The following is a 23,787-nucleotide window of genomic DNA, read 5'->3' on the forward strand; positions in this document are numbered from 1 at the left end:
GGGATAAAAGAATACTTTCTGTGCCCATTAGCTTCTAGCAGGCGTGAGTTTGGTATGTCCGTGTGTCACAAGTGTCTGTCAGTGGGGACGTGATACACTCATTAAACTGATCTTTTTCTTTTTTTTAGCCTTTGGAGCTGAGTCTTGTCTAACTCCAGTCCAACTTCTTGTTTTCCTTTTCCCCTCTTTAGTTGGCCAAGTAAAGTTTGACCCACCCTTGAGAAAAGAGACAGAGCCACATCATGAATTTGTGAGTAACAGGCAGCATGGGCTATGCACTGCACATTAATCCCTGCAAATATCTGTGGGGGAGGAGAAATCCGAGATGTGTAGCCTGCTTCCTCGGTACTACTAACCTTGGTTGTGATTTTGCTGTCAAGTTGTATCATAGTGAGTTTTTTGTGCCACTACATTCACTCTATATGTAGCAAACCTCTTCATTTGTGCTTTCTGCCAGGTGTGCTGTCTGAGCTAAGCAAGAGCCCTTTGTGTTGCAGGTTTATCCCTCACTGCCCAGTATATCATTCTCTTTATTTACAGAGTTACTTTTTAAATTGTAAAATTCCTGTGTGTACTCAACTGTTTCTCCCTGTTGTTGTTGTATTGACAATGGAAATAATAAAACTGAGAGCTTGGGGGAGAGGTACAATGCATTTTAAAAGACTCTCCTCTGTGAATAATCCTTCTGTGGCCCTGCATCACGGCTGAGCCATGCTGAGTCTGGCAGCTATTTTCTGTCAAGGTGTATTGCCAGTGGTTTCTTCCTGTGGACCCACCAGTGCAAGGGCTGTGAGAACTGAAGCTGTGAGGGAAGAGGTGTCTGTGCTCTCTCACAATTGCAGAAGCTTCCTCTCTTCTCTGGAGACTGTTGCTTTCCACGTTTGTGCCCTTGGGCAGTTTCTTCACATTCCTGGATAAAAAGACACTCCTCGGCTTCCTCACTGCAGGCTTGTGTTCTCTCTGTTTTTCTAAGGCAGGTGTTAAGGAGAAAAAGTTGGCTTAGTAACTAGGAGGGAGGGACAGTGGCTGTGCTCTGAGTTGGTTTTTGGGAGGGTGTGTACTCAGGAATGTTCTGTAGTCTACAAACCACATGTGAGTCGGATTTCTCACACAGACTTCCTTGTGGTGCTCTGTAGCTGGACCGAAATAATCCTTCCAAGTGCTTTGCCCTTTGGTAGTGGGTCAGCAGACTCTGAGTGTGTGAGGCTGTATTTGGTCTTGTTCTCAGAACTGGCTGCACAGGGAGCCTCAGTTCGTGGTGCCTGTTTGAGATGGAGGGGAACAGCTTACCAAATCATATGTAGGATTTACACAAGTATTTCAGATGTGTTACTTACACCTTGACAGAACTGCATAACAGCATCATTTAGGAGCCCTGGTTGTGTAAGTTTTTATTAAATATGATAATGAAGGCAGTGCTTCCTCCACAAACCCATCATTTAACTCAAAATCAGCTTTGAACTGATTCCAAGTTATTTTGTCTTTGCTTTCCTGTTGCATGGTCTGGATTGTAAAGAAAATACAATTGTAAGCATTGTGTAGTTGAAATTATCGTGCTCTTGTTCATTAAGAGTTTTATTTATACACACACAGAATCTTAATTAAAAAAAGATGTTAGTGGAGAGGCTGAAGTTTTAAACATACTTTCCCCATTTCTTTCTTTTTATCGGTGTCTGACTGTACAAACCACAGTGGATAACTCCTTGGGGCAGTGGTGCTTTTATTGTACCACAGGAACTTGAGTTGCTAAGCTGGAGAGAGATTTTCTCAGGGGTGTAAAGCACAGGTTTTGAGAGCAGTGCTTTGACAGGTGCTGTTGGAAGGGAGGACTCGAGGTGTTTCCTACACTGTGTGTTAGCAGTCAGGACCTTTGCACTTTGGAATCTCCAAAGTTCTTGCTGCTTGACGAAGGGACTTGAATCATCCAGACTAATTCTGCTGATAAGAAAATATCTTAGTGTTGTCTGTTCTGGTCAGATGTTGCATATGTGGGACCTGTGTATGTGGAACACCTCTGCTTGTTTGGATCCTTCTGAAGAAGAAAATTAACTGCTTCCAGAAAGAAGCATGCAGACCTGATATGTTCTTCCCAGATAAACCAGATCTATGATTTCAGAACTAACGATGTTGGGTCCAGAGACCAAATTAAAAGCACACAGTTACAGATTAGCTGAAGAACCAATGGACAGTTTAAACACAAGTGACCTCCTCAAAGGATGGATGCTTTCACAAAGAGCCTCAGCACACACCAGTCTGTGGGAGAAGTTTGTGACAGCCTACCCACTCTGGCAGAGAAAGTCTTTGAAATGGAAGTGGGAGATGACTTTTCCTCCAGCAATAACAGTGTGCATCTGTTTTCATTGAAGCACTTCTGATGCTTTTGCCTCTGCCTCACCTCTGCCTAAACTTACACTCAGTTTAAGTGCGTGAGTGCACAAAGCCCTGGAGCCTGCAGCATGAGGAGTTGTCACTGCTGCACTGAGGTGTTGAGCTGGGCTCTTGCTGGGACAGTTTGTCACACATTGCCACAGCTCAGGTGATGAACAGTAAATAATTCATCATGTTGCTGTTTGGTGATGTGACTGTTCCCTAAGCTGTGTTTTACCCCCCTCCCCAGAACTGTCTTAACATGGTTTTGAGTTTCAACTAACAGGATTTTATTTTAAGCAGGAAAATTTACTGTTATGTGCACCTGGCTTTCAGTTACAATATAAATAATCTGCTTTTCTTGATCTCTATCTAATGAACAGCCTGACAGTAGCGATTTTTTGGACAATTCAGAAGACATATACTACACTGCAAGATCTAACCTGGTATTTTTTGTCTTATGCCTTTCTTTGTCAGTGTTAGTTTTGTCCTTGTTTTCCTTTTTCCCGTTTTGTCCTGTTGTTGTAGTAGTAGTGGTGTTTCCATCTGTGTAAAAACCATTCAGTGTAACTATTAGTCTGTGTGTTTCTGTAGTGTAGAAAGCAATTCTTGTGTGCAGCATTGACAGTATTTAACCTGTATTCATATTAACTTGAGTCACTCTTATAGAAGGAGCTTAGTGTTAAGCATTCATTCTCATTTCTTCACTGCCATATGGTGCATAATTAGTTAGTTTTTTGGAGGGTGATAGAAAATAGAAGAAACATTTTCTTTGTATTTCTGTCTGGTAGATTTTTTTTAAAATGATCCCATGCAAGACTATAAAATCATGTAAGTGTAAGTCTCTGAATTCTCCAGATGGTAATTATGTTACAGAATGAATATACACTTAATAGAAATAACAGAATGTGGGCTCGTAACTGTTTTCAATGGCATTTGGCATCATTTGAAGTCTGATACATTTTCCAAATTTTCTGTTGCTTCACTGCTAAAGAATTTGCTTTGTTAGCATTACAGTGTAGAAATTACTCTAGGAAGTGAGTTTTCTTATTTCTCTGCTCTTCGTGTAGTTAGATGAGTAATGCATTCAGGTCTTGGACAAACTGTTGAGAAGAAGGAAGACACATTGTGCACTAAATGAAGAGCATTAATTTACTGCCTTTTGTGGGTTTCTGAGATGTTTAATATAAGAGCACAAAGGGGAGGGTGGGAAACCGGGGTGTTTTAGAATGTCTTGGGTCTGGTGAGATGTTTTTTGTTCTTAGAGGTTTTTTGTTTGTTTGTTACATCATCTCTCCGCCTGGTGTGACTTGAATCTGCCAGAAACATAATTAGTGCAAGCTTAGACTGCCTTTGCCTTTCTTGGAAAGAAATTGCTGTATTGCTTCCTTATAAGAGTGTTCACGGATTGTTTTGAGATCAGCTTAGATTTCCCTACCTGGTGGCAACACTCCCGTCCTGTGCAGTTCCTCTGGTTTTGAGAGTGTGGTTTTGGCTTTTCAGTTTGCTTTGCTTTTGGTTTCCTCTTCGCAGTCTAACACTTTTGAGAATTTTCTTTTTTATTTTAATGCTACTTTCAGTGTTGTCACATGTGTTGCTAGCCTGGTATCTGTGGGTCTAAGAGCAGAATGAGAACATGTCTCATGACTGGACTGTCCTTTCCCATCCTCCTCCTACCCCCATCCTCCTCCTACCCCATGCTGTTCAATACACTCTTCAAAAATTGTGACTCTTATAAAACTTACCAAATGCTGTTGTCACAATCGTGAGATGTGCTTTTAAAGTCACTCAGCAGCCCTTTCTGTTTCACTGCTTTCCTCACATCCTCCTGTGCTCACTGTGAGCCAAAGTGGAGAATTCTGAGTTGGTGGTAATTATTTGTGAGATCCTTCAGTAGGATCTAACCCTCAGAGGAGATAATTACTGGTTGGCCCATTCTTCTGTAGGAGGTACTAATCAGAGATTCTCTCTCTCTGTGTCTCCTTCCCCCTCTCCTGCTCTGACATTATTGGTTTCAGATATGTTCTTTGAGAAGTGGTACATGAATTTTTCAAATGTTATCAAGAGGAAATGATTATACTTTCCCACAAGCATGATGTTATCACCTGCTACTGTTGGGCTCTTTCCCTGCTGTTGTACTGGTTTTATAAAATACCTCATAAGTAACAATTCCTTTGCAGACCTAAAATCATTTTTAAAAGTTTTCATAGATTGAGGCATATTTTGGGCCACATGCAGTAATTTAGTAATTAATGCTAATGTGTTCTTCCCAGTAGAAATCCATAAGTCATAAGATTTCATACCTTTATGTGTTGCTTTGAAAAGAATCTCTTTCTATTGGGTGTTCTGGTGCAGTGTAACAGCTGACTGAAGGCTTTGCTGGATACATGCAGTGTTTACCAATGTTTCTGTATCAAAGATGTAGCTAGAATAGGTTTAGTTAATACAAAATTATAAATTCTGTGTGTATTTGAAGTAAAAAGTAGAAGAAAAATGTATTTCGCTTTTAAAAACCCCTCTAGCTGTCAGTATTTTTCAGGAGGTCAAAAGGAGAAATTTCCCTGGTAATGGAGTACTTGACCCTACCTGTGGAGTGGGAACCAGCAATGTTTAAAGGGATTAGGAAGAGTATACATGTCCAATTTAAACCACAGTCAGATGGATGTTACACAACAGTAAACACAATCAAAACAAAGGTTTTGCCCTTTAAAACATTTAAACATAAGTAATTCTGGCAGCAGTCATCTTTGATAAGGAAAATTCCAGTAGCTCTTAAAAGGTCTGGTGGCAGAGGAGGGGGCTCCTTTTGTTTTAGGTGGGTTTATTTATTTTCTCTCAATAATTTCCTTGCCACTGCTGTACAGTGTATCTATAGCCATACCTTGCACAGTGGAAATTCAAATGGACAGACATTTTGGGTCTGCCCAGCATTTTGCAGCACTGAAGGCTTGTCTCTTCAAGGTGAAAATCTCAGATTTCAGTGCTCTGTTCTGGGGTTACTTTTCTCAACGGTTCCCCCCCAGTCTTTGTTCTGGCATCCTCTTACAGAGACTCACACAACCTGTTTCACCTACTTGCTTGTGAGTTTGGTGACATCTTATGTGTCCAGTCTTGTGATTTTTCTGCTCTGTGAACAGAGCCTGGATCCTCAAAATATCAGTGCTTGCAGGTGGAAGTTTTTGAGATTGCGCAGGAGTAATGGAAGTACGGGGAGCAAAGAAACTTGAATTTGTTTCTTGATTGTACAACATCCTGTGGTGGTGAGGAGTCAGATCCATAGAAGTGGATGGAGTTTGGTGCTTTGGGGAGATCATTTAATTCTAAAACAAAGATGTATAATGAAGGTGATGCAGAGATTGAAAAGTCAGTCTCTCCGTGGTTCAGGAAATGCAAGCACCAGGCTTGCATTTGCAGTTTTTATTCAGCCCTCTGACCTAGACATTCTTTTCTGTCAAGTAATTATCAGTTACATAGTGGTTTTTCCACAGTATTTCACTTGTTTTGGGAAAATATATAAAGTCACTGAAGCAACCAAATGCTACTGACAGCTGTGGTGGACACACCCATGTGCAAACTACTACTTAACTTTACAGGGCAGACTAAAGGGTGCGGGATACAACCTGAAACTCCTTGGCAAGCAAAAAACAACATTTACGGCTTTGTATTAACAGCTTTGTGATTGCCCTTCAGCCTGGAGCTGAGGGCTGCGGTGGTTTCTACTTCGTCAGCTTGGAACGCTGGCAGATCTGGTGTGAGACTTCCTCTGATGTTGAAAAATGCCCTTTTGAAAGATCAGCCCCATCTAATCCAGATTTATTCCTCTTAAAGCCTGGGTAGCTGGGCCTCATGCTGAAGGGTGACATGCTTTTTGATACGGTTCAACAGCAGATGTTGGGAGACCTTTAAAATGTTTCCTGAGAGGGAAGAGTGTAGCTCCATTTATCACTAATTTAGGAGATCAATAATTTCTTTCTCCTGGTGAATACACTCACTATTTTGGGAGCAAATTTCAGCTCAGATTTCTCCTGTTGTGATCCACCTGAAGAAAAAAAGGCTGTAATTATAGCAGTATTCTCCCAGCAGATGCAGATTTGATTGTGCTTCAGTGGGGTCCCTGTATTCCATTAATGCATTAAATATTTATACCATTATGCTGTTTATTTAAAAATAGTGTTGAAGGCCTATTGCCACATCTTCTGCATAGCCTGCACTCCGTGATTGCTGGAGTGTTTGGCTTTATTAATTCTGTTCTGAGGTTTTTTTTTTTTTTCAAAAGAAATTATCTTCCTAATGTATATTGGTATAACCAGAGTGATAAAAGCACTTACTGTCCTCTCTGCTTATTTTTGAATGTTTCCCTGTGCTAAAGGATTTCAGGCTCCCTGCCAGAACTACTCCCCTTCTGAAATGTCTGCTAAATGTGCCAGTCAGGGGTAGCTGGGTTCTCTGTGGAATCTGGTAGATTGCAAAGTCCTAAATTTAATTTTTTTTTCTCTTACTGTTGTATTATTTTTGTTGTTTTGTTTCCTGGCTTTATTTGAGCAAAGGCTCTCTTGTGTGCAGGGCAGGAGCTAAGGTCAGGGTTAAAAGGAGTTAGAGATGGAGCGGAGAGGAGATTTTTGGGTGCAGTGGGCCTGAGTGATGTTAGGAAGGGCAGAGGATTCAGCTGGTTTGGGGTCTCAGGTGTTGCAGAGGGGTCACAGCAGCGTGGCACAGGGTGTGTGTTGGTGCTCACCTGTTCATCCTAACAGATTCATTCTCTTATGTTTTAGGATCTACAGCTGGAATACGGTCATGGGCCTCAGTGTGGCTACTTCCTGGGTGGAAATAAGTGAGTAAGCAACTGCGTTTTCTGTCTTTAATTCATTAAACCTGTTTTAATAGAAGGACAGATTAGCTGAAACGCATGTGATGAAATAGGTCAAACGTGTTTCTATCAGTTAAAATTCCAAAACCACTTGTTAATTTCTAAGATAATAGTAACTCTAATGGTGTAGAATCGCAGCACTTGTCAGTATTTGAGGCTGTATTGACCACTTTGTGGTGATGCAAGCTTCCTTCTGAGAGCTGTTATCTTGGTCTACTTGTTTACAAAATATTTTGCATGATGGGTCCCAGAGAGCACAGTTTTACCCCACCTGGGGACTGCCAGTGCTGCTCTTTGCCATTAATTTGTGCCCTTCTTTATCTTGTAGTGCACAAGAAACATGCAGTTATAGATGCTTTAAAAAAAAATAAAACCTACCTTTCTTGGCAAGCCCTTTAACTTCATGCTCATACCTTTAATCATCTTGATACATTAATCTTACTAAATAATCTTCCATGTAATTTTCCCTTTACACACAATTGCTTGATTACATTTTTGCATGCCAGAATTAGGATGCCCGGCTTTGATTTGCTGAATTAAATCATACTAAAAATGCAGGAGACCTAAGCATAGAACATGATATTTTTGCACAGTCTTTAACTGGGGAAAAAAAAAATCAGTACTGATATCTTTTGAAAGCCTCTTGTTCCTTAGTCCTGTGGGTCTTCTCTGTGTTTTCAGACAAAAACATGAGTATGAAATTCAGAATGTTACAAAAACTAACCAGGGAAGAATTAATTTATCCCAACAGTAATTTCATACTTGTCAGTCTGTTTCTTTTGTTTAGTATTAAGATTTCCTTATGGATTTCTTTTAAATTGGATTGAAGTAACACAGTCTTCGTTTTACAGTAAGAGGAAAAAGAACCATTGCACTTAATTGCAATCCATTGATTAATAAACCCACATGAAAGGGTGTTGTGTGAACAATAAATTTAAGAGAATTGCAGCTATATTCATTTTTGTTGGATGCTGGATGAATGTTCTGAAAGCCAGCTGAAATAACATGCTTTGGATTATTTACTGATGGGATCATAGGTGCTTTTGTTCTGGCTTTGGGTGATTGTGCTTGTGTACCACAATTAAATTATGTTCTTCTTGTTCTTTAATGCTGAAGGAGTCTCTTAAAATCAGTTGAAGAAGAACTACATCAGCGGTAATTCGATTTCTTTTTTCCTCTTGTGTGTTTCAGAAGTGATTTGTGCATTGATTTTTTTTTTTGTCTGTCCCAACTGATTCTTGTTTGTCCTTGTGCTTGCTTAGAGAGGCTTAGTTGTCTAGATTGCAGCTGTACTTTAAACAGCAATAATGGTTTCAAAAAAGGCAGAAAAATCCTATAAAAGAGGTAGATGTTGAGCTCAGAATCTTTCACAGCAGTCGAGGGGTTTCTGATATAACTCACTCAACCACAGTACCCTGTTCATTTTCTTAGGGGACACGTGGCACATTTAGAAGATGATGATGATGCAGACGATGATTCTAAACAGTAAGTCCTTCTTGTAAAAATAAACAAAATCAGATTCTGGAATAGATGAGTATTTTTAAAAAAGGTTGAATCACATTCTATAGCAACTTGGTGTTCTTTTTGCTGTAGCTTTTTTAAAGATGGGTATTTTAATGTTGTTGCTGGATTACATCACCATAAATCTTATTCTGCTGATGGTTATAAACTGGGGGGAGGGGGAAATCTTGGTTGACAATTTTCATTTTCTATTATGGAACAAAATCTTGGCATCATTAGTTGTCTGACTACAGTCCAAGTGCCTTCTTTAGAACTGATAACTGTATATTAAAATAAAGCTCATGAAAAGTAGATAAAATGTATGCATTAGAGGCTTCTCTGGATGTTTGAGTTTGTTCTGTCTGTGTTCTCAACTAGGAGGATGCTTGTATGGGTGCTTGGTTTTTGGAATAGAGCTGACTTCCTTTACTCAGAGAGAGCAAGGTTTTGTGACTGCAAAGGCATGTGTCAAATTCATGATGTTCATGTTAAATCCCACTGGTATGAGTATTCTTGGGCTCTGTTTGATGAGAGCTGAAACAGTTGAGAAAGCAAAAGCAGTACGTGTAGACTTACATTCCTAAAGAAATCTGGTGTAAAGACCAAAAGGAACGATGCCTTTGAGATGTAATTTTTGTTTGCTTTCTGTTAATGGATAATTTGGAAAGCTGTTGCTTCATACAAAAAGCTTTTAAAGCATGTGTTATCTCTTGCTGGCATCTCTCTCTTGCAGAGAACCAAACTGTAACCTCTCTTTCTTTTCTTTTTTTGAGTAATTTTCCTGCTTTTGTGAGCCACCTCGGCTTGCTTCATCCATCCATACGAACCTGTGGATTTTTTTTGTGTACAGCTCTGTGTCTGTTCAAACCTTTTTGTTTAATGTTTCTTTTGCCTCCCACACTTCTTGCTGTTTGTTGCCCGTATCATCAGCTTCAGGAATGTTCCAGGGCTTGGAACCTCTTGATCCCTGCTGTCTTGGAGTGCTAGCACGGATTTCTTTGTCCAGTGCTGTGAGATCCTTGTTCCTTGTGCGAGCTCCATCAGAAATTTCAAACAGCATTGGCTTCAGCTGCTTATGTCACTGTTGTGTAGGTTTTGGTTTTTAGGTAGGCAAAAAAGAATCTTAAAACAGCTTCTGGAGAGGTTCTAATTCATCTCACCCTGGGACCAGTAGTCACTGATGGTCTTCCAGAATTGTCTTGGTATTTTTTGTTTCTTCCGGTGTTTCACCCTAAGTACTTCTGCCCTACAGAGAGGGCCTGATGTGTAAAAGCTTGAATCCCTCTGCCTTAGGTCAGACGGATTCTGCATCTGTGCCTTTCCCTTGGTATCTGCTGCAATTATTGCTTCATCTGCCTGGTCTGGAATATCTTTCTGTGGAGCCCACTGAAGATTGAAGGCTTTGGTTTGATTTCTGTTCTGTGAGGTGGAGCACACATGACCTCAGTCACTTCTCCCTTCAGATCCAGAACAGAACCAGTGAATCCAGTGTAGCCATTCCAGCCCAAGCTGCTCCCACTGCATGAAACCAGGTGATTGTAGCAGCCGAGAATCCATGTTTCAGAGAACAATATAAAGTTATCACTCTTCATTAATAATTTTGATTGTTGTGATGTTTCTTTTTCTCTCACGTGCAGCAAGGCTGCTGATGCTTGAATTGCCTGGTTATGGCAACTGGGAAAGCAGAAATGACTGGGGCACTGCCCTGCAGGAGTAGCAGTGACAAACTGCCCCCAAATCCTCTTGTTGAAATCAGGGCACACACTTTGTACACGCATCTGGCACATGCACGCCAGATCGTTGCCTTTTTGCTTTCTTTGGCTGCCCAGTCACATTGCTTGTCAGAAATGCAAGAAGAATACAAAAGAAAATGGAAATGGAGCTTGAACCCTCATGAGGGCTTCAGCTTGGCCCCATATTGCTAAGAGAAGATAATTTCTACCACCAAAGCAGCTGAAGTACATGACACAGGGGAACTTGTTCTCAGAATAACCTTCCAGCTTCTCTGAAATCCAAAAAACAGATAAGATGCCAGGACAGAAACTCCTGAAAAGAATGAAAAAAGTTGTTGGCCTGTAAACAAACAAGCAGATGTCTTACTACTTTGAACATAATTTAAAAATAAGGAAAATAACGTGGAAGGTTGTCAAGTTTTCACAGCTGTATTCCTAGTTTATTTAGTGAAAATAATTTTCTATTCCTAAAAGATTGGGAAACAGGACGGTGGAAGATGTTTTCAAAGCATGCAGAATTTCAGAGTTGAATGTTTTCTTTTTTAATGCACATGTTTTTCAAACCACAGAACCAGGAGAGGGAGAATGCTCCTGATGCTTCAGCTGTGTTGTTTTCTGGTAATATCTTGTGCTGTTGGACCAAGCTGTTCTAGCATGGAAAAAGTTGTCTTTCCCAAGACTTCTGTGGAAAGAAAACCTCATCAAGCAAAAATCCACCAACCAACCTAAACGTGAGGGTGGCTGTCCGTTGCAGATGGATTTTAGTTGTATGTGCGAGGTTGTTCTAAGCCATCAGCGTGAACTTTCCAAGGAATGGTCTTCATTAGTTCTCTTGTAGCTCACTGATACCCTGAAGTCTCTCCTCTCAACAGAGCAAATGTCAGGCCCCTTCTGTTTCTCCCTGCTTTGTTCTGCACAAGCTTGTGCATCTTCAGCAAACCAGTTCATGGCACTCTCTGCTCTCTGGGGGACCCTGTGATCCTTGTTTTCATACAGTATCTGAGGTATAACAGAAGGTTTGAAAGTATTTGTGATGCAGTGACTTGGATGTAATAGTGCTCTTGACAAGGTAATGGTATTTATTGGTATGGCTTTTACAAACCCTGTATCTTCTTGAAGACTGCAGTTTGAGTTTTCTCTCTCTGCTTTGTTTTCTTCTCTTTCTAGTGCTACTATGAAACCTAAAGTGCCACCTCCTTTACCACCAAAGGTAAGTGAGGGGGATTTGGTTGCTCAGGAGAAAAATGCACTTTAAATACACAAATAAATGGAGAGTATTTAAATTACTGTATTGGTGGCTCTTGTGAAAATTTGAGTATCTTAAATGGTGCATGTGAAGTTTTATCCTCATTGTTAAGTGGCATGGATGCTTTGGTTCTTTTTTCATTATGTTTTGATTATTACTGTGTCTCTTGCAGCCTAAATCCATATTTATCCCTCAAGAGAGCTACTCTTCTGAAAATGAAAATCAGGGGACAATCAAGAGGTGCCCAACATCAGAGAGTCCAGCAAAATCCACATCTCATGTTCCACCCAGGCCACCACCTCCTCGGTTACCTCCACAGAAATCTAATCCCTTAGGTAATAAAAGTGACCCCAAGGAGTGCACAAGTATTTCTTGACCAACCTAATGGGATTTGATTTCTGTATTCTTAGCTGTGCACACTTTGAAAGATACTGAGGTAATTTTTCTGTGGTGGACTAGTAAAAAGGTGCATGAAAGCCAAAGTTCATGAAGAAAGCATGCTTTAACTCTAAAGAGGGTGAATTGTACCTTCTGTCAAAGTCCCTGACACAATTCCTGCTGATCCATTGGTGACATAACTGCTTTCCTAAGCAACAGCCTTATGATGTAGAGCATCAGGACTGGTAAAGCGGTGTGTGTAGGTGTCAGGTTCAGTGTGTCAGCTGCTGTTGTCATTTGTCCTGTCAAGAACAGAGTTCAGCTTTCAGAGTTTGCTTTGGTAGGTAATGAGCTGGGGTGGGGAGGATAGGAGGTGATTGTGTTTGCTGTCTGCTCACTGTTCATTTTCTGCCTTTGTCAGGCTGATGCCTTCAGAGTTGTCTTGGGCTGGCTTCTCTTAAGCAAGCTCAGTCTCTGAACTGTTTCTCTGAGGCTTTTCCTTGCCTCATAGCTAGTACTGCAGTTGACTGGGTAAAGTTTTCACTCTAACAAGGCTGTGTTTCTGAGGAATCAGTAATTGAAGTCTTATTGGCAAGTATTTCTTTAGGTATGTCAGCTCATTTTCCCTCCTAACTGTGACTCCATCCCTTTCTGTGCTCCTGTTAGAGTTGTTAGAGTTATTATATTGGAGTTGTTACATTAATTACCAGAAGTCATGGACTGGGATTGGTTGTGTGCACACGTAGGAACATTCATGCTTCACAAATAAATTGGGGTATTTTAAACTATATTGTATATAGTGTATGTTCTGACTTAGTTGGAAATTCTGGCCCACCTGGAAGAGTTTTTAGACTGGATTACTCTTTGAGGTGAGGGTAAGGGAACACAGTTTTAAATATGAATCTTTCTAGGTAATGGAGTCACTTCTGTGCAATTAAATGGTGAAAGAGAGGAACTGCCATATCAACAGAGTGAAGCTAGAGACACCAGCTTTTCAATGAAAGAAAAGAAGGAAATGCTGGTAGGTATTTCAGCTTCTGGGTGTCCTTTTAGAGTTGCCTTGGCTGTCCTGCATGTGCAAGGAGCAGGCGTGCTCTTTAATATGGAAATGATGCTGGATGGCATCTTGTTTGCTTGGAATCAAAGCTCAACTTTCCTTGACTGTCTAGTTGTGATGCAGACTGAAGTTACTCAGTGTTTAATTTTCCTTTGAAACAAACATAATCACAAATATTACAATTTACTTGTTCTTTCCCACACCTAAGAGACTTCATGTCTTGTGTTGTTCTGAGCAATGGCTGTGGAAGCAAACTGGGAAATGAGGGAATGGAATGTGCTGTGGTCAGAATAGATGAAATGTAACATGGGGCTGCCCTTTTTGAGGGCTCCTTCCGAGTGTGAGGCTGGAAATGGATTTTTTTTGTGAGAGGTGAAGAGGAAATAGACTAGAAACGTGGTGATGAGTCTTTGTTTTATTTTAAGGAAGTAATTCTGGCAATACTTGGGGAAAGTAGGATTACCTGGACAGCTTTGAACTTGTTATTTGAAATCGTGTGTTCAGCTGTCAGATCTGTTCAGAAGCTCATTTGTGGTAGCACTGAGTGGTAACATTTAATGCTGGGGTGCTGCAGGGTTGAGCAATTGTTACAGTATTGCTTCAGCTCTCTAGTGCTGGAAATGACATTCTTACAGGCACCATTGTAGTGTGAAAATATTGCACAAGGCTCTGCAAACGTTCAGTGGGGAGCTATTAGGGCATCATATTTAATGAAAGAAAATCCTGCCAGGTGTTTGTGGTTCTGCTGTGTGTGGGGAGGGAGTGAATGTCTTCAAGTGTAGTGTGAGTGTAAACACACTTTTTAATTTTATTTTCTAGAAACCAATTAGCAATGGCCTTCCTCCCACCCCTAAAGTACATGTGAGTATTGCTGAGTCACACAAATGCATGGTGGGAGCAGGGTGAAAGAGCACGTTTTTGAAATGTTTGTAATATTTGTTTTTTTACTTAAAAAATCTAATGTGGCTTAGCAATGCTAAGCCAGTGGTAGGACTCTCAATCTTTTGTTACTACTTGAAGTAAAAATAATCCTTTCGGGAAGGTCACATTTTAATTTTTCAAATGAATATATTTAATGTTTTTACTCCTACAGATGGGTGCTTGCTTTTCAAAGGTTTTCAATGGCTGTCCATTAAAAATTCATTGTGCAACATCTTGGATAAATCCAGATACAAGAGGTACTATATGTTGAGTATTTTACCCATTTTGTCCTCTCCTTGAATTTCAAGAGTGCTTAGATGAGCAGGACTATTCCTTTTAAAACAGACGTATTCATATAAGCAGGAGTCACTCTTTAATTATGCCACTGCTGTCTAAAGTTGTGTTGTTTTTGAGATATACTGGATGAAGTTTTTTTGCTTTGATTAAAAGGAATAAATTACATATTGAAGTTAAAGACTCTTCCCAACATTTTAGTCCAAAAGAAGACAGTCCTAATTTTATTTGTAAAAAAAAATCTGACTTTTGGAGGTCTTAGGTGAGACTGATTTCTTTATCATTCACTTTATATCTTTTTTCCCTTGAGAATTAGGGAAGGGTAAATCCTTACCAGCTGACATCATGTCATAGGAGATGTCTGCCTTGTTTGCATGGCTGTGTACAAGCCAGAGATTTGATTATTTTTAAGAAGTGAGGCCCCCACAGGCTGCTGAGAAAATGTTCCAGTCAATGCTGCTGTGGAAGTACTCTCAGAGAAGGCAGTGGATACTTCCAGAATATATGGAAATGTCTAAGTAGGATATGCTGAAAGTATTCACGTGATTTCCTGCTTGTGCTTGAGTTGCTTTTATTTAAAATTTCAATTATTACTCAAAAAACCCCTTGAGCTTTCCTAATGACTTAAAACAGCCCCATTCATAAATTAAAACTTCCTTACCAGGATTAGTTTTCTGTACATTTAAACACTGTAACTGTTATGGTTTGGTTTGTTTCCATGTGTGTAAATGTTTGGGTTTTTGTTTTGTTTTGTTTTGTTTTTGTTAAGGTGTACATAGCCTTCCTAAAATCAGGATTTCTATCTCTTCTTGTTTGTGTTTGTAGATCAGTACTTGATATTTGGAGCAGAAGAAGGTATTTACACACTGAACCTCAATGAACTTCATGAAACATCAATGGAGCAGGTATTTTTGGTTTAAAAAGAACACATCACTTTTTTAACCACTCAGGCTAATGTTGTACAATCCTTGTAAAAATGGTTTTTGCTATATTTACATAGGCACTGGCTACACGGAGAATTACCTTAAATATTTGCTGTTGAGGATACATTTCAGTCATGTTTGTGTTTGTAGGCTGAACCATGTTTATATAGGAGATCTTCATCTCTCTCTTTTCAGCTTCATAGTGCATTGCTCTGCACTTTAATGATTGGGTAAATAGTGTGGAACTTCCCCAGTGCATTTTTGGATGAAAATTTCTGTTTTCCATAAAACTTCATTACAATACAGAATCTTTGCAACAAATGTGTTTCAGCTCCAGGGCTGCAAGGAACTCCTTTATTCACAGGAGTCTCTTCTTGTGGTCTTGAAAAGCAGATTGCTGATGAGACTCAGCTTCCTGAATTCCACCTAAAGTTCTGTCTTTGCAAAGTAACTTTTTAAAGGGTTTCTGGGGAGGGGGAAAGTGCCATTTGCTGGCCTTTGTGTTCTCCAGCTCTTTGGTTACTCTCCAAGAGACTCGTTTCCTTTCCTGCCTTCTCCCTGCCTTGGGGAGCTGTGCCTGCCGGCAGGATGGAGGCATTTGCGAGGCCAGCCTTCACACTGTGATCTGGAGGCACTGGTGGTTCTTCATCCTCCAGGGTCAGACACTGGAGAGGTGTCTGTTTTGTTGAGAGGGAGACCTAGCTGGCGTGAGCTGAGCTCAGTGTAACCCATAGTTCCTGTAGGCCAGGGAGACCAAGGAAAGGTTTGGGTTTTTTCTGTGCTCTTTGGGGTTTGGTTTTGGTTTGGTTTTGAACTGGCAAGGAAGGAGAAGAGCTGTAATGAAAATCCTGTAGCGTGTTGCCCGGTGAGCTTTAAGGAAAGGTTTTAATAAGCGCTTAGAGACCAGAAGAAATGCTGCCTAACACAGCCAGTCATGTGTGGAACAAGAGGAATGAGAGACAGGTCAGTTAACCTGCTGATTTGAAGAACTGCTGTGCTTTAATCCCCAGATCCAAACCTACTGAGTCACAGTATGCCCAGGTACCTACAGAAGGTCAATCAGCCTTGATGTTAAATTTTGATACAAGCAGTTTGGTAGATCATTACCAGAGGTGTTTCTTGGGCCAATAAATTCCAGAAGTTAGGTGAGAGGGGAAAAAAGTAGTTGCAGTTTGTTTTGGTTTTTTAAGGGATGTCTTGTTGCTTTCACCCCCATCTTTTTAGGACTTAGAGAATTTGACAAAAAACAGCTCTGCCTTGAACATTTGTTGTGCTTATTTATCACTTAAGTGAAATGTGTATTCATGCAGGTGAAGGTGAAGAATCCCTTCAAAGTGCCAGTTTTAATTGTTTCAAGAGATTTGGACTGTCACAGGCTTTAGAGTGCCTGTGGTTTGTTGACTGTGCTTGGTTTACTGAAAGTTTCTTTTCTTTGAAGGAGAAAATCTGAATATTTTTGAAAAGGGTTGATTGGTCTTTATAATGACATCCTGTGGAATATAATATACCTGAAGACATGAGTATAAAATGTGCTAATTATCTAAATGTTAATTCATATATTAAATACAATGTGTGTGCCTGAGATTTACTCTGAACTAACTCTGGCATCCAGGTAAATGTTACTTGGCTTACACTTACTTCTACTGCAATAAAGCAAGTCAATATTAGTTTTGTTCTGTCATCTAAGCAGATGGCAGAATATATAGATATAATTGATAATTGTCTTGCCTGTATCAAATTGAATGCCACTTGTTTGTTTTTCCTTCCATGTGCCAGCTATTTCCTCGAAGATGTACCTGGTTGTATGTCATGAACAATTGTTTGTTATCAATATCTGGTAAGTTACTGTGCCGTCTTTCAGTGGTAGTGCTGGTAAACACTTGGTTTCGTATTTGAAGTGTGGTTTGTTTTCTAATTGCCAGGTAAAGCTTCTCAGCTTTATTCCCATAACCTGCCAGGACTCTTTGATTATGCAAGGCAAATGCAAAAGTTACCTGTTGCTATTCCAGCACATAAACTCCCTGACCGAATACTTCCCAGGTAAATACTCATCGTTGGATGTATCAGCATCTGTTAACTCTGGGAGTTCGGAATATCTTAACTCTGGGAAGCTCTGGGAACACCAGGTGTGGGGGGCTCTGTTCACACATTGCAGTGAGTAACTCTGGGCATTCATCACAGGGCTGAGCCCTGCCTTTCCGTGGGCCAGGATGGGAATTTCTCTGCTTAGAGAAGTGGATTTTGGTGCACCTTATCTTCTGGTTATGAAACCTCTTGTTTCTGGGCATAACTCTTTTCAGGTATAGTCTGGTGTGGTAAATCCTGCTTGTTCTTGATGCCAAACAAAATCTATGGCTCTGCCCCTCCTGGCTGCAGCAAACATTAACCCAGCCCTGGCCAGAACCAGGGCACTGCCAAACAAACCTCAGCAGTAACTCATTCAAGTCCCAGCAGAAGAAGGGAGTAACACTCATCTAGTTTGCAGAAAAAAATCTTGAGGTGCATCGTGAGACACTGGTTCTTCTAATAGAATAGGATTTCTGGTAGGAAACTGTATGATAGAAAATTTAATTCTCTGCTGCCTTTGGTTCTATTAAAAGCTTATTAACATGTAATTCTTGGGTTCAGGAAAGGCTTCTTGTACAGTTACCTGCAAACAATGGTGCAGCACTTGTCTGAAAATTGTGTTCTTCCTAGAGGGTAAATTCTAAATAACTGGGAGATAATTTGTGCTTTGAATTGTTGTCTTCTGTGTACCTGCGCTATTGTTCTACTGCTCTCTTCCAAATTTGACTTTGGTGGGTGATTTTAGGGTGAGGACTGAATCAGCAGTGGACTAATAACCATAATTACCATCAGGATCATGCTAGGAAAACCCAGCTAGATTCTGCCTGGAATGGTACCTCACCTAAGTTGCAGAGGACTCAGAAAATTTCTTGTCCTGTCATGTCACTTCCCAAGAAAAATGCAGCACAACCTGAATGTGAGTGCCAAGCCAGTCATTCAAAGGCAGGAGAGATTAATTTAGATAATCTGTTTTCCTGCTTTACCTCTGGTTGTAGGGTGTCAGGGTAGTCACATTCAGCCAGGGAAAAGACAGACATTTGAAGTATGTAGGAGAATGTAATTTTTTTTCCCTACCAGACCATAAAGTGTATTCTTAAACAAATTCCTGGGTACTGTGATGATGAGTGCTACATGCAGAATGGTAAAAGCAGAGGTTTTGGTAGAGAGAAGGCAAAGCAAAACTGGATTTGAAGTCATTTGTGAGGTGTGTATATTCATTTGCAAAATGTTCTAACCTCAGTTTATGATACTTGGTAGGCAGACATTCAGTAGCAGAAAATGCCTGTGATAAGTCTCCTTTCCAGCTTCTTTCCCTGGGGTGTCCTTGAGCAGCTCCTTTCAAACCTTCCATGCCTTGTTCTGGTGAAAATTTGTGGCTAGTACTCAGTTTTCGTGCTCTCCAGTCACTTCTGGACAGTTCCATTTGAAATGTTACACAGCTGTTTTCCCAATTCATAGCTTTGAGTGCAGCATCTGTCTGTCAATTTATTTATTCCCATCTTTTCTTCAGCACCAAATGAGTTATTTTTATTAAGAGTACTGTGGCTAGTCTCAATAGTTCCTGTTGTCTTCTAATCCCTGTAGAAACTCCGAGTCCTGTTCCCAGCAAATAACATTTTGGCTTATCTGATAAATTCTCACATTATTGTTCCCATGATTTCACGAGAAATACATAAACTTGTACTTTCTATAAATGACTGTCTGAAAAGAGAATTCACTCCAGTTGTTTTCATGGATCAATAATTTTGTGTTTCTCTTTTGTAGGAAGTTTGCAGTATCCACGAAAATTCCTGACACTAAATGGTGTCAAAAGTGTTGTGTTGGTAAGTAAAGGTCTGGAGAATAAGTGTGAAGGGGCAGCACAAATGGTGGCAATATTAGGATTACTGAGTCAGGTTTAGGAGGTGAAGGGAGAGGAGACTCTTGTCATTATTATGAAGCTGTGCAGATGGTGAGCTCATCCAGGCAAGTCCTTGGGTTTACGCAGTGAAAACTTTCCTGTTTAGCTCTTTGTTTTTAAAGACAATTTACAAGAAATGCAGAGAAGCAGAATGATGTCAAACCTCAAAATTCAGTGCTTAAGGAGTGAAATTCTGTCAGTATTGTAGAATTGAAGTTGTGAAACTTCACAGGGCCTGATTTTGCAACTTGTTCTCTGCCAGTTTTTAATTGAGTTCTGACAATGGAAGAGCAGCACTTCCTGCTCTTCCATTGTTCTTCAGTTTCAACTGGATTTCCTGATGATCTGAAGTGTTCAGCAGAATTACAGAGCTCCTGGATTTCAGACTGTGGCAGTGCTGGAAGGGCAGCTGAGCTGGTTCATTGCCTGCTGGGTGACTGTGTTGTAGAAAAAGCCACTCTTTAACACCTTGCCTGTGGTGATTTTGAGACAGCTTAGGCAAACCAACACATTAGACCCAAGACACTCCAAATGTGTATGCAGTCAGCTGGTTTTTCAATATATAAAAGATTATAGTGGGGGTGGTGGGTGTTTTCCAGAAGTGAATGGACTCTTACGTTGTTTATAATTGGTGTGTGCTTAGTACACTGATATTCTCTACCCTTTCTTGGCAGTGAGAAATCCCTACACAGGCCACAAGTACCTTTGTGGAGCACTACAGTCTAGCATTGTTTTGTTAGAGTGGGTTGAACCAATGCAGAAGTTTATGTTAATCAAGGTAAAATCACAATTACTCTCATGTTGGCTTCTAGTTGTCTTGTGGTGGCTTGTTAGGAATAAGTATTAGCCATTTCCTGATTTATTAGACTTTTCTCTTGGTTTCTGTTACGTGATATTGAAAATGACTGTTTAAATGTATCGTGTATTAACTGATGCAAAATAAATGTTCGTGTTTTGGGGATGCACTTCAGTTAGAGAAGCAAGCCCTTTTCTCCCTCAACATTGCCCTTCAGTTGCACAAAGGAAAACTGAGGCTGGCAGGCTGAGACGTGGGTTAACAGCGCTCTTGCTCCCATAGAGAGAAGGTCACCATTTATTCCATGGTTTTTGACACTGAGGTGCCCAGAAATGCTGGTTATCTCCCCATCTGACATCACCTGAAGAGACAGAGCCAGGGTGGGCTCATGGTGATAAAAAGGCAGCTGCTCTAACTCCATCAGCCTGGAAGAGAAGGCTTAGAGGCTCAGGGAGAGCAGTGACGAGCACTCCTGTTGTCTGCGGGCAGCTGCAAAGAGCACACAGGATAAAACACATGCTGGTTTATTTTAACTGAACTGGCATGAGGTGCTCCAGGCTTCTTAACTCAGGCCTTTTGTATTTATCAATTCCTGTCATCTGGAGAAGTAAACCTGATGTTACAAAGTATGTCATAAAATTTACTGTGCACTTTGAATATCCAATAGATTGTAGATGTTCAGCTAACTCAGACTACATTTGTTTCCCTTCTAACGTCTATTTTTGCTTATTCATCCAGCACATAGATTTTCCTGTACCTTGTCCACTGAGATTGTTTGAAATGCTGGTAGTCCCCGAGCAGGAATTCCCTTTAGTTTGTGTTGGTGTCAGTAGAGGAAGAGACTTCAACCAGGTGGTGAAGTTTGAGACTGTCAACCCAAATTCTACCTCTTCGTGGTTTACAGAAACAGGTTTGTGTGCTGTTGTCATTGCATTCCAAACTGTTCTTTGCTCTTCTATTATCCTGAAAGGTAGGCTTCTCTGAGGAAGCAAAGGCTTGAACCATTAAGGCTAATTGTAAGTTCTCTGCTTGAAGGGGTGTCTGGTTGGACCTGCTTGCACGTGTCCTTTTTTTTTAATGCTTCTCCTTGTTGAACTGATTGGATTCCTTGAGACTTTTGGTATAGCAGAGGGTGCAGTTATGGTTTCTTGCATTTCCATAAATTAGGCAGCCCTTGATTACCCCCTGTCCTGTTTTGTGCTCTACCCTAGCACCATGACTTCTGTTTATTGAATAGGTTCTAGTAAAATTTCATTCTGAGCAATTCCTTTTGACATCTCTGGAAGATGTAGTTTGACTCTCCTGCAATGGTTAGAAATGGTGCTGTCAGCCTCCTGCTGAGACAGAGCATCCTTCTGGTGTTGAAGGAAAGCAGAGATTAGGACCACTGGGAGCAGGAAACCGGTGCCTGTCCATCCCCAGTGTGGGCAGCAGGAGTGAGGCAGCCACCACCTGAATTCTCTCAAGGAAGTGTGCTGGGAAGTACTCAGAGTTGGCAGTTTGCCCCCCGAACCTGGATGCAGTAGGGAACCATGTCCACTCGTAGCTTGCAGGTTGAGAAGCTGTAAATAGCTCTGGGTTTGCCTGTCACGGACCCCTTGTTGATTCATGATGAATTTATCCATATCTCTGTGCTGGCATACACCTGTGCACGAGTCCAGATGAGTGTGTACTGTGACTTCACTTAGAATAACAGTTTCCACCGGGAGGATGCCCACTGACCTTCCTGCTGCTGAAAAGTGCGTCAGGTTTTGGTACAGTTCGAAGCACAGTACCCAAAGTGGGCAGTGGATGGCCGATGATGAACACACTTTGGTACCTCAGACAGTGCATTTTATTTTCATTCCTTCCTGTAACTGTGTGACTTCACAGCACAGCCCATAAAAGCAGCACGCTGAAGAGAAATGTCCTGTTGTCATTTCTCTCAGTGTTGTCTGCTCTGGTGCATAAATATGAAAGTACTAATCCCTTCTCTGGGTTGGTTTTTTTTTTTCTTTTGCATTGTGCCTTCCACACTTTGTTAATTTCTTTGAATTGCTTCTGCGTTCTGGTGTTGTGTCTGTGTTGTTGTTTTCTCCTATTTGTGTAGCCCAAATTTAAGCCCTTTTGTTGTATCAGCTTATTCCTGTCCCCTGCTGGCAGGAGAGCAATGATGCAAACTGATTTTTATTTTTTATCATTTTAACCAGGAGGCTGCTTTTATGTTCTAAGTAATGTGCTCTAATTTCTCATGTCCAGTGGATTTACTGAGTTCCCTTTTGCTAAATGAAAAATGCCTATAGAACCTGGCAGTAATGTTGAATCAGTAAGAGCTGCTTTGTGTGTAACTTTATTGTTAACAAGCAAATGGACCACAACTACGCTTCTCTTTTGAACTGGCGTGTCCACTAATCCCTTGTGGGTCAAATTCCCATTTGCTGTGATGGAGACTGCTGCAGCTGTGGCTCAGAAGAGGAGAAAATAGCCCTCCTTTTGAGGGTTTGGAGAAGGAAATAAGCCCCTATTTTTGGAACATCTGGGGATGGGACGTCTGCAAATAGCAGCAAGAATTAAGTAATAGTATATAAGTCCCTGTCAGGATTTAGAAATAAAGACAGAAGAGAAGTGCAGTGGAACAGCACAGTGCGGACAGTCACATATATCTGCCTTTTTGCAGCAGTAAATTCAATTGCACCAACAGAGAATTAATGGAGAACAATGTACCTGTCGGTTTGCTTTTGTGACCCGGCTCAGAAAAGGCGGAGTTGAGTCCATACTTTAATATTATAGCTTCAGTTTTCCTGTCACAGCCAACATGCTGGATAAGTGGATGTGCCTCTCTAAGGGAAGAGTGATGGCACTGGTAAGATGATGATTTTAGGTAGATAAAACACACTAACCCATCAAAACGTCTCCATCTCTAGAAGCGCTATTTCAAATTTCCTGCTGATTTATGTTCTGAGCTAACACTGTCACTTTTTTATAGACACTACAGAGACGAGTGTTGTCCATGTGACGCAGCTGGAGAGAGACACCATCCTGGTGTGTCTGGATTGTAAGTTTAATATCAGCTCAATCTCTGTGTGTGCACGTACATGCATACTGTCTGGCTTCAGACTGGGGTCTATAATCCATGGTTAACATATCCTTATTGATTGTCTAGGCTGCATAAAAATAGTGAATCTGCAAGGCAGGTTAAAGTCCAGCCGCAAGCTGTCGTCGGAGCTCACCTTCGACTTCCAGATTGAATCCATAGGTAAGCTGGCCTTCTTCATTGCTCTGGAATGTCCCTGCAGGTCGCAGGGTTGGGCAGTCGCCATCTGGAGGGGATTGAACAGGAGCGGGTGGTGGATTCTGCAGCTGGGGTGAGGTAGTCCCAGCTCTGCAGAAAGAGAGCTGGGGTTGGGATTGATAGCAGGGCTGAGTCTGTGCTCTGGCAGCCAAACAGGAGGACCAGCGGTGATGGGAATTCTCTGAAGTTGCATGTGGAAAAATTCAGGTTGGGTGTTAGGAAAGTGCATTTCCCTCAGGGTGAGGGATCACTAGACTGAGCTCCCCGGAGAAGTGGTTGCAGGACCAAGCCTGGTAGAGCTCATGCAGCATCTGCACCATGCTCTGAGTGATCCTTATGGGTCCTTTCCAACTTGAGATCATCTGCGGTTGACTTGTGCAGTGTTCCAGTAGGGAATTAGGTATGCTGCCTGTCTAGTCTTACCTCACTCAGTTCCCTTTGTGTGAGAAGACTCAGTGAAAGGTTCA

General features: G+C 41.0%; 1 protein-coding gene across 5 annotated transcripts in view; it reads left to right on the forward strand.

Annotated features, from left to right (window-relative positions):
- MAP4K3 (mitogen-activated protein kinase kinase kinase kinase 3) overlaps positions 1-23,787 on the forward strand; it is a 56,965-nt gene that overhangs the window by 26,320 nt on the left and 6,858 nt on the right. The window contains exons 14-31 of one of the 5 annotated variants that reach the window (XM_066177641.1): positions 192-250; positions 2,751-2,813; positions 7,140-7,198; positions 8,351-8,389; positions 8,666-8,719; positions 11,635-11,677; positions 11,886-12,048; positions 13,003-13,112; positions 13,968-14,009; positions 14,242-14,326; positions 15,189-15,268; positions 17,063-17,123; positions 17,209-17,326; positions 19,118-19,176; positions 19,928-20,031; positions 20,788-20,959; positions 23,015-23,083; positions 23,192-23,284. In XM_066177641.1, coding sequence (XP_066033738.1) covers positions 192-250; positions 2,751-2,813; positions 7,140-7,198; positions 8,351-8,389; positions 8,666-8,719; positions 11,635-11,677; positions 11,886-12,048; positions 13,003-13,112; positions 13,968-14,009; positions 14,242-14,326; positions 15,189-15,268; positions 17,063-17,123; positions 17,209-17,326; positions 19,118-19,176; positions 19,928-20,031; positions 20,788-20,959; positions 23,015-23,083; positions 23,192-23,284 — 1,473 coding nt within the window. The remainder of the gene's footprint in view (positions 1-191; positions 251-2,750; positions 2,814-7,139; positions 7,199-8,350; positions 8,390-8,665; positions 8,720-11,634; positions 11,678-11,885; positions 12,049-13,002; positions 13,113-13,967; positions 14,010-14,241; positions 14,327-15,188; positions 15,269-17,062; positions 17,124-17,208; positions 17,327-19,117; positions 19,177-19,927; positions 20,032-20,787; positions 20,960-23,014; positions 23,084-23,191; positions 23,285-23,787) is intronic. The other 4 variants (XM_066177642.1, XM_066177643.1, XM_066177644.1 and 1 more) reach the window with 4 other exon arrangements.

The sequence above is a fragment of the Chamaea fasciata genome, unplaced genomic scaffold (assembly GCF_029207755.1).
Source record: "Chamaea fasciata isolate MVZ Bird 193981 ecotype frontalis unplaced genomic scaffold, bChaFas1.0.hap1 SCAF_3, whole genome shotgun sequence".
Taxonomy (NCBI): domain Eukaryota; kingdom Metazoa; phylum Chordata; class Aves; order Passeriformes; family Sylviidae; genus Chamaea; species Chamaea fasciata.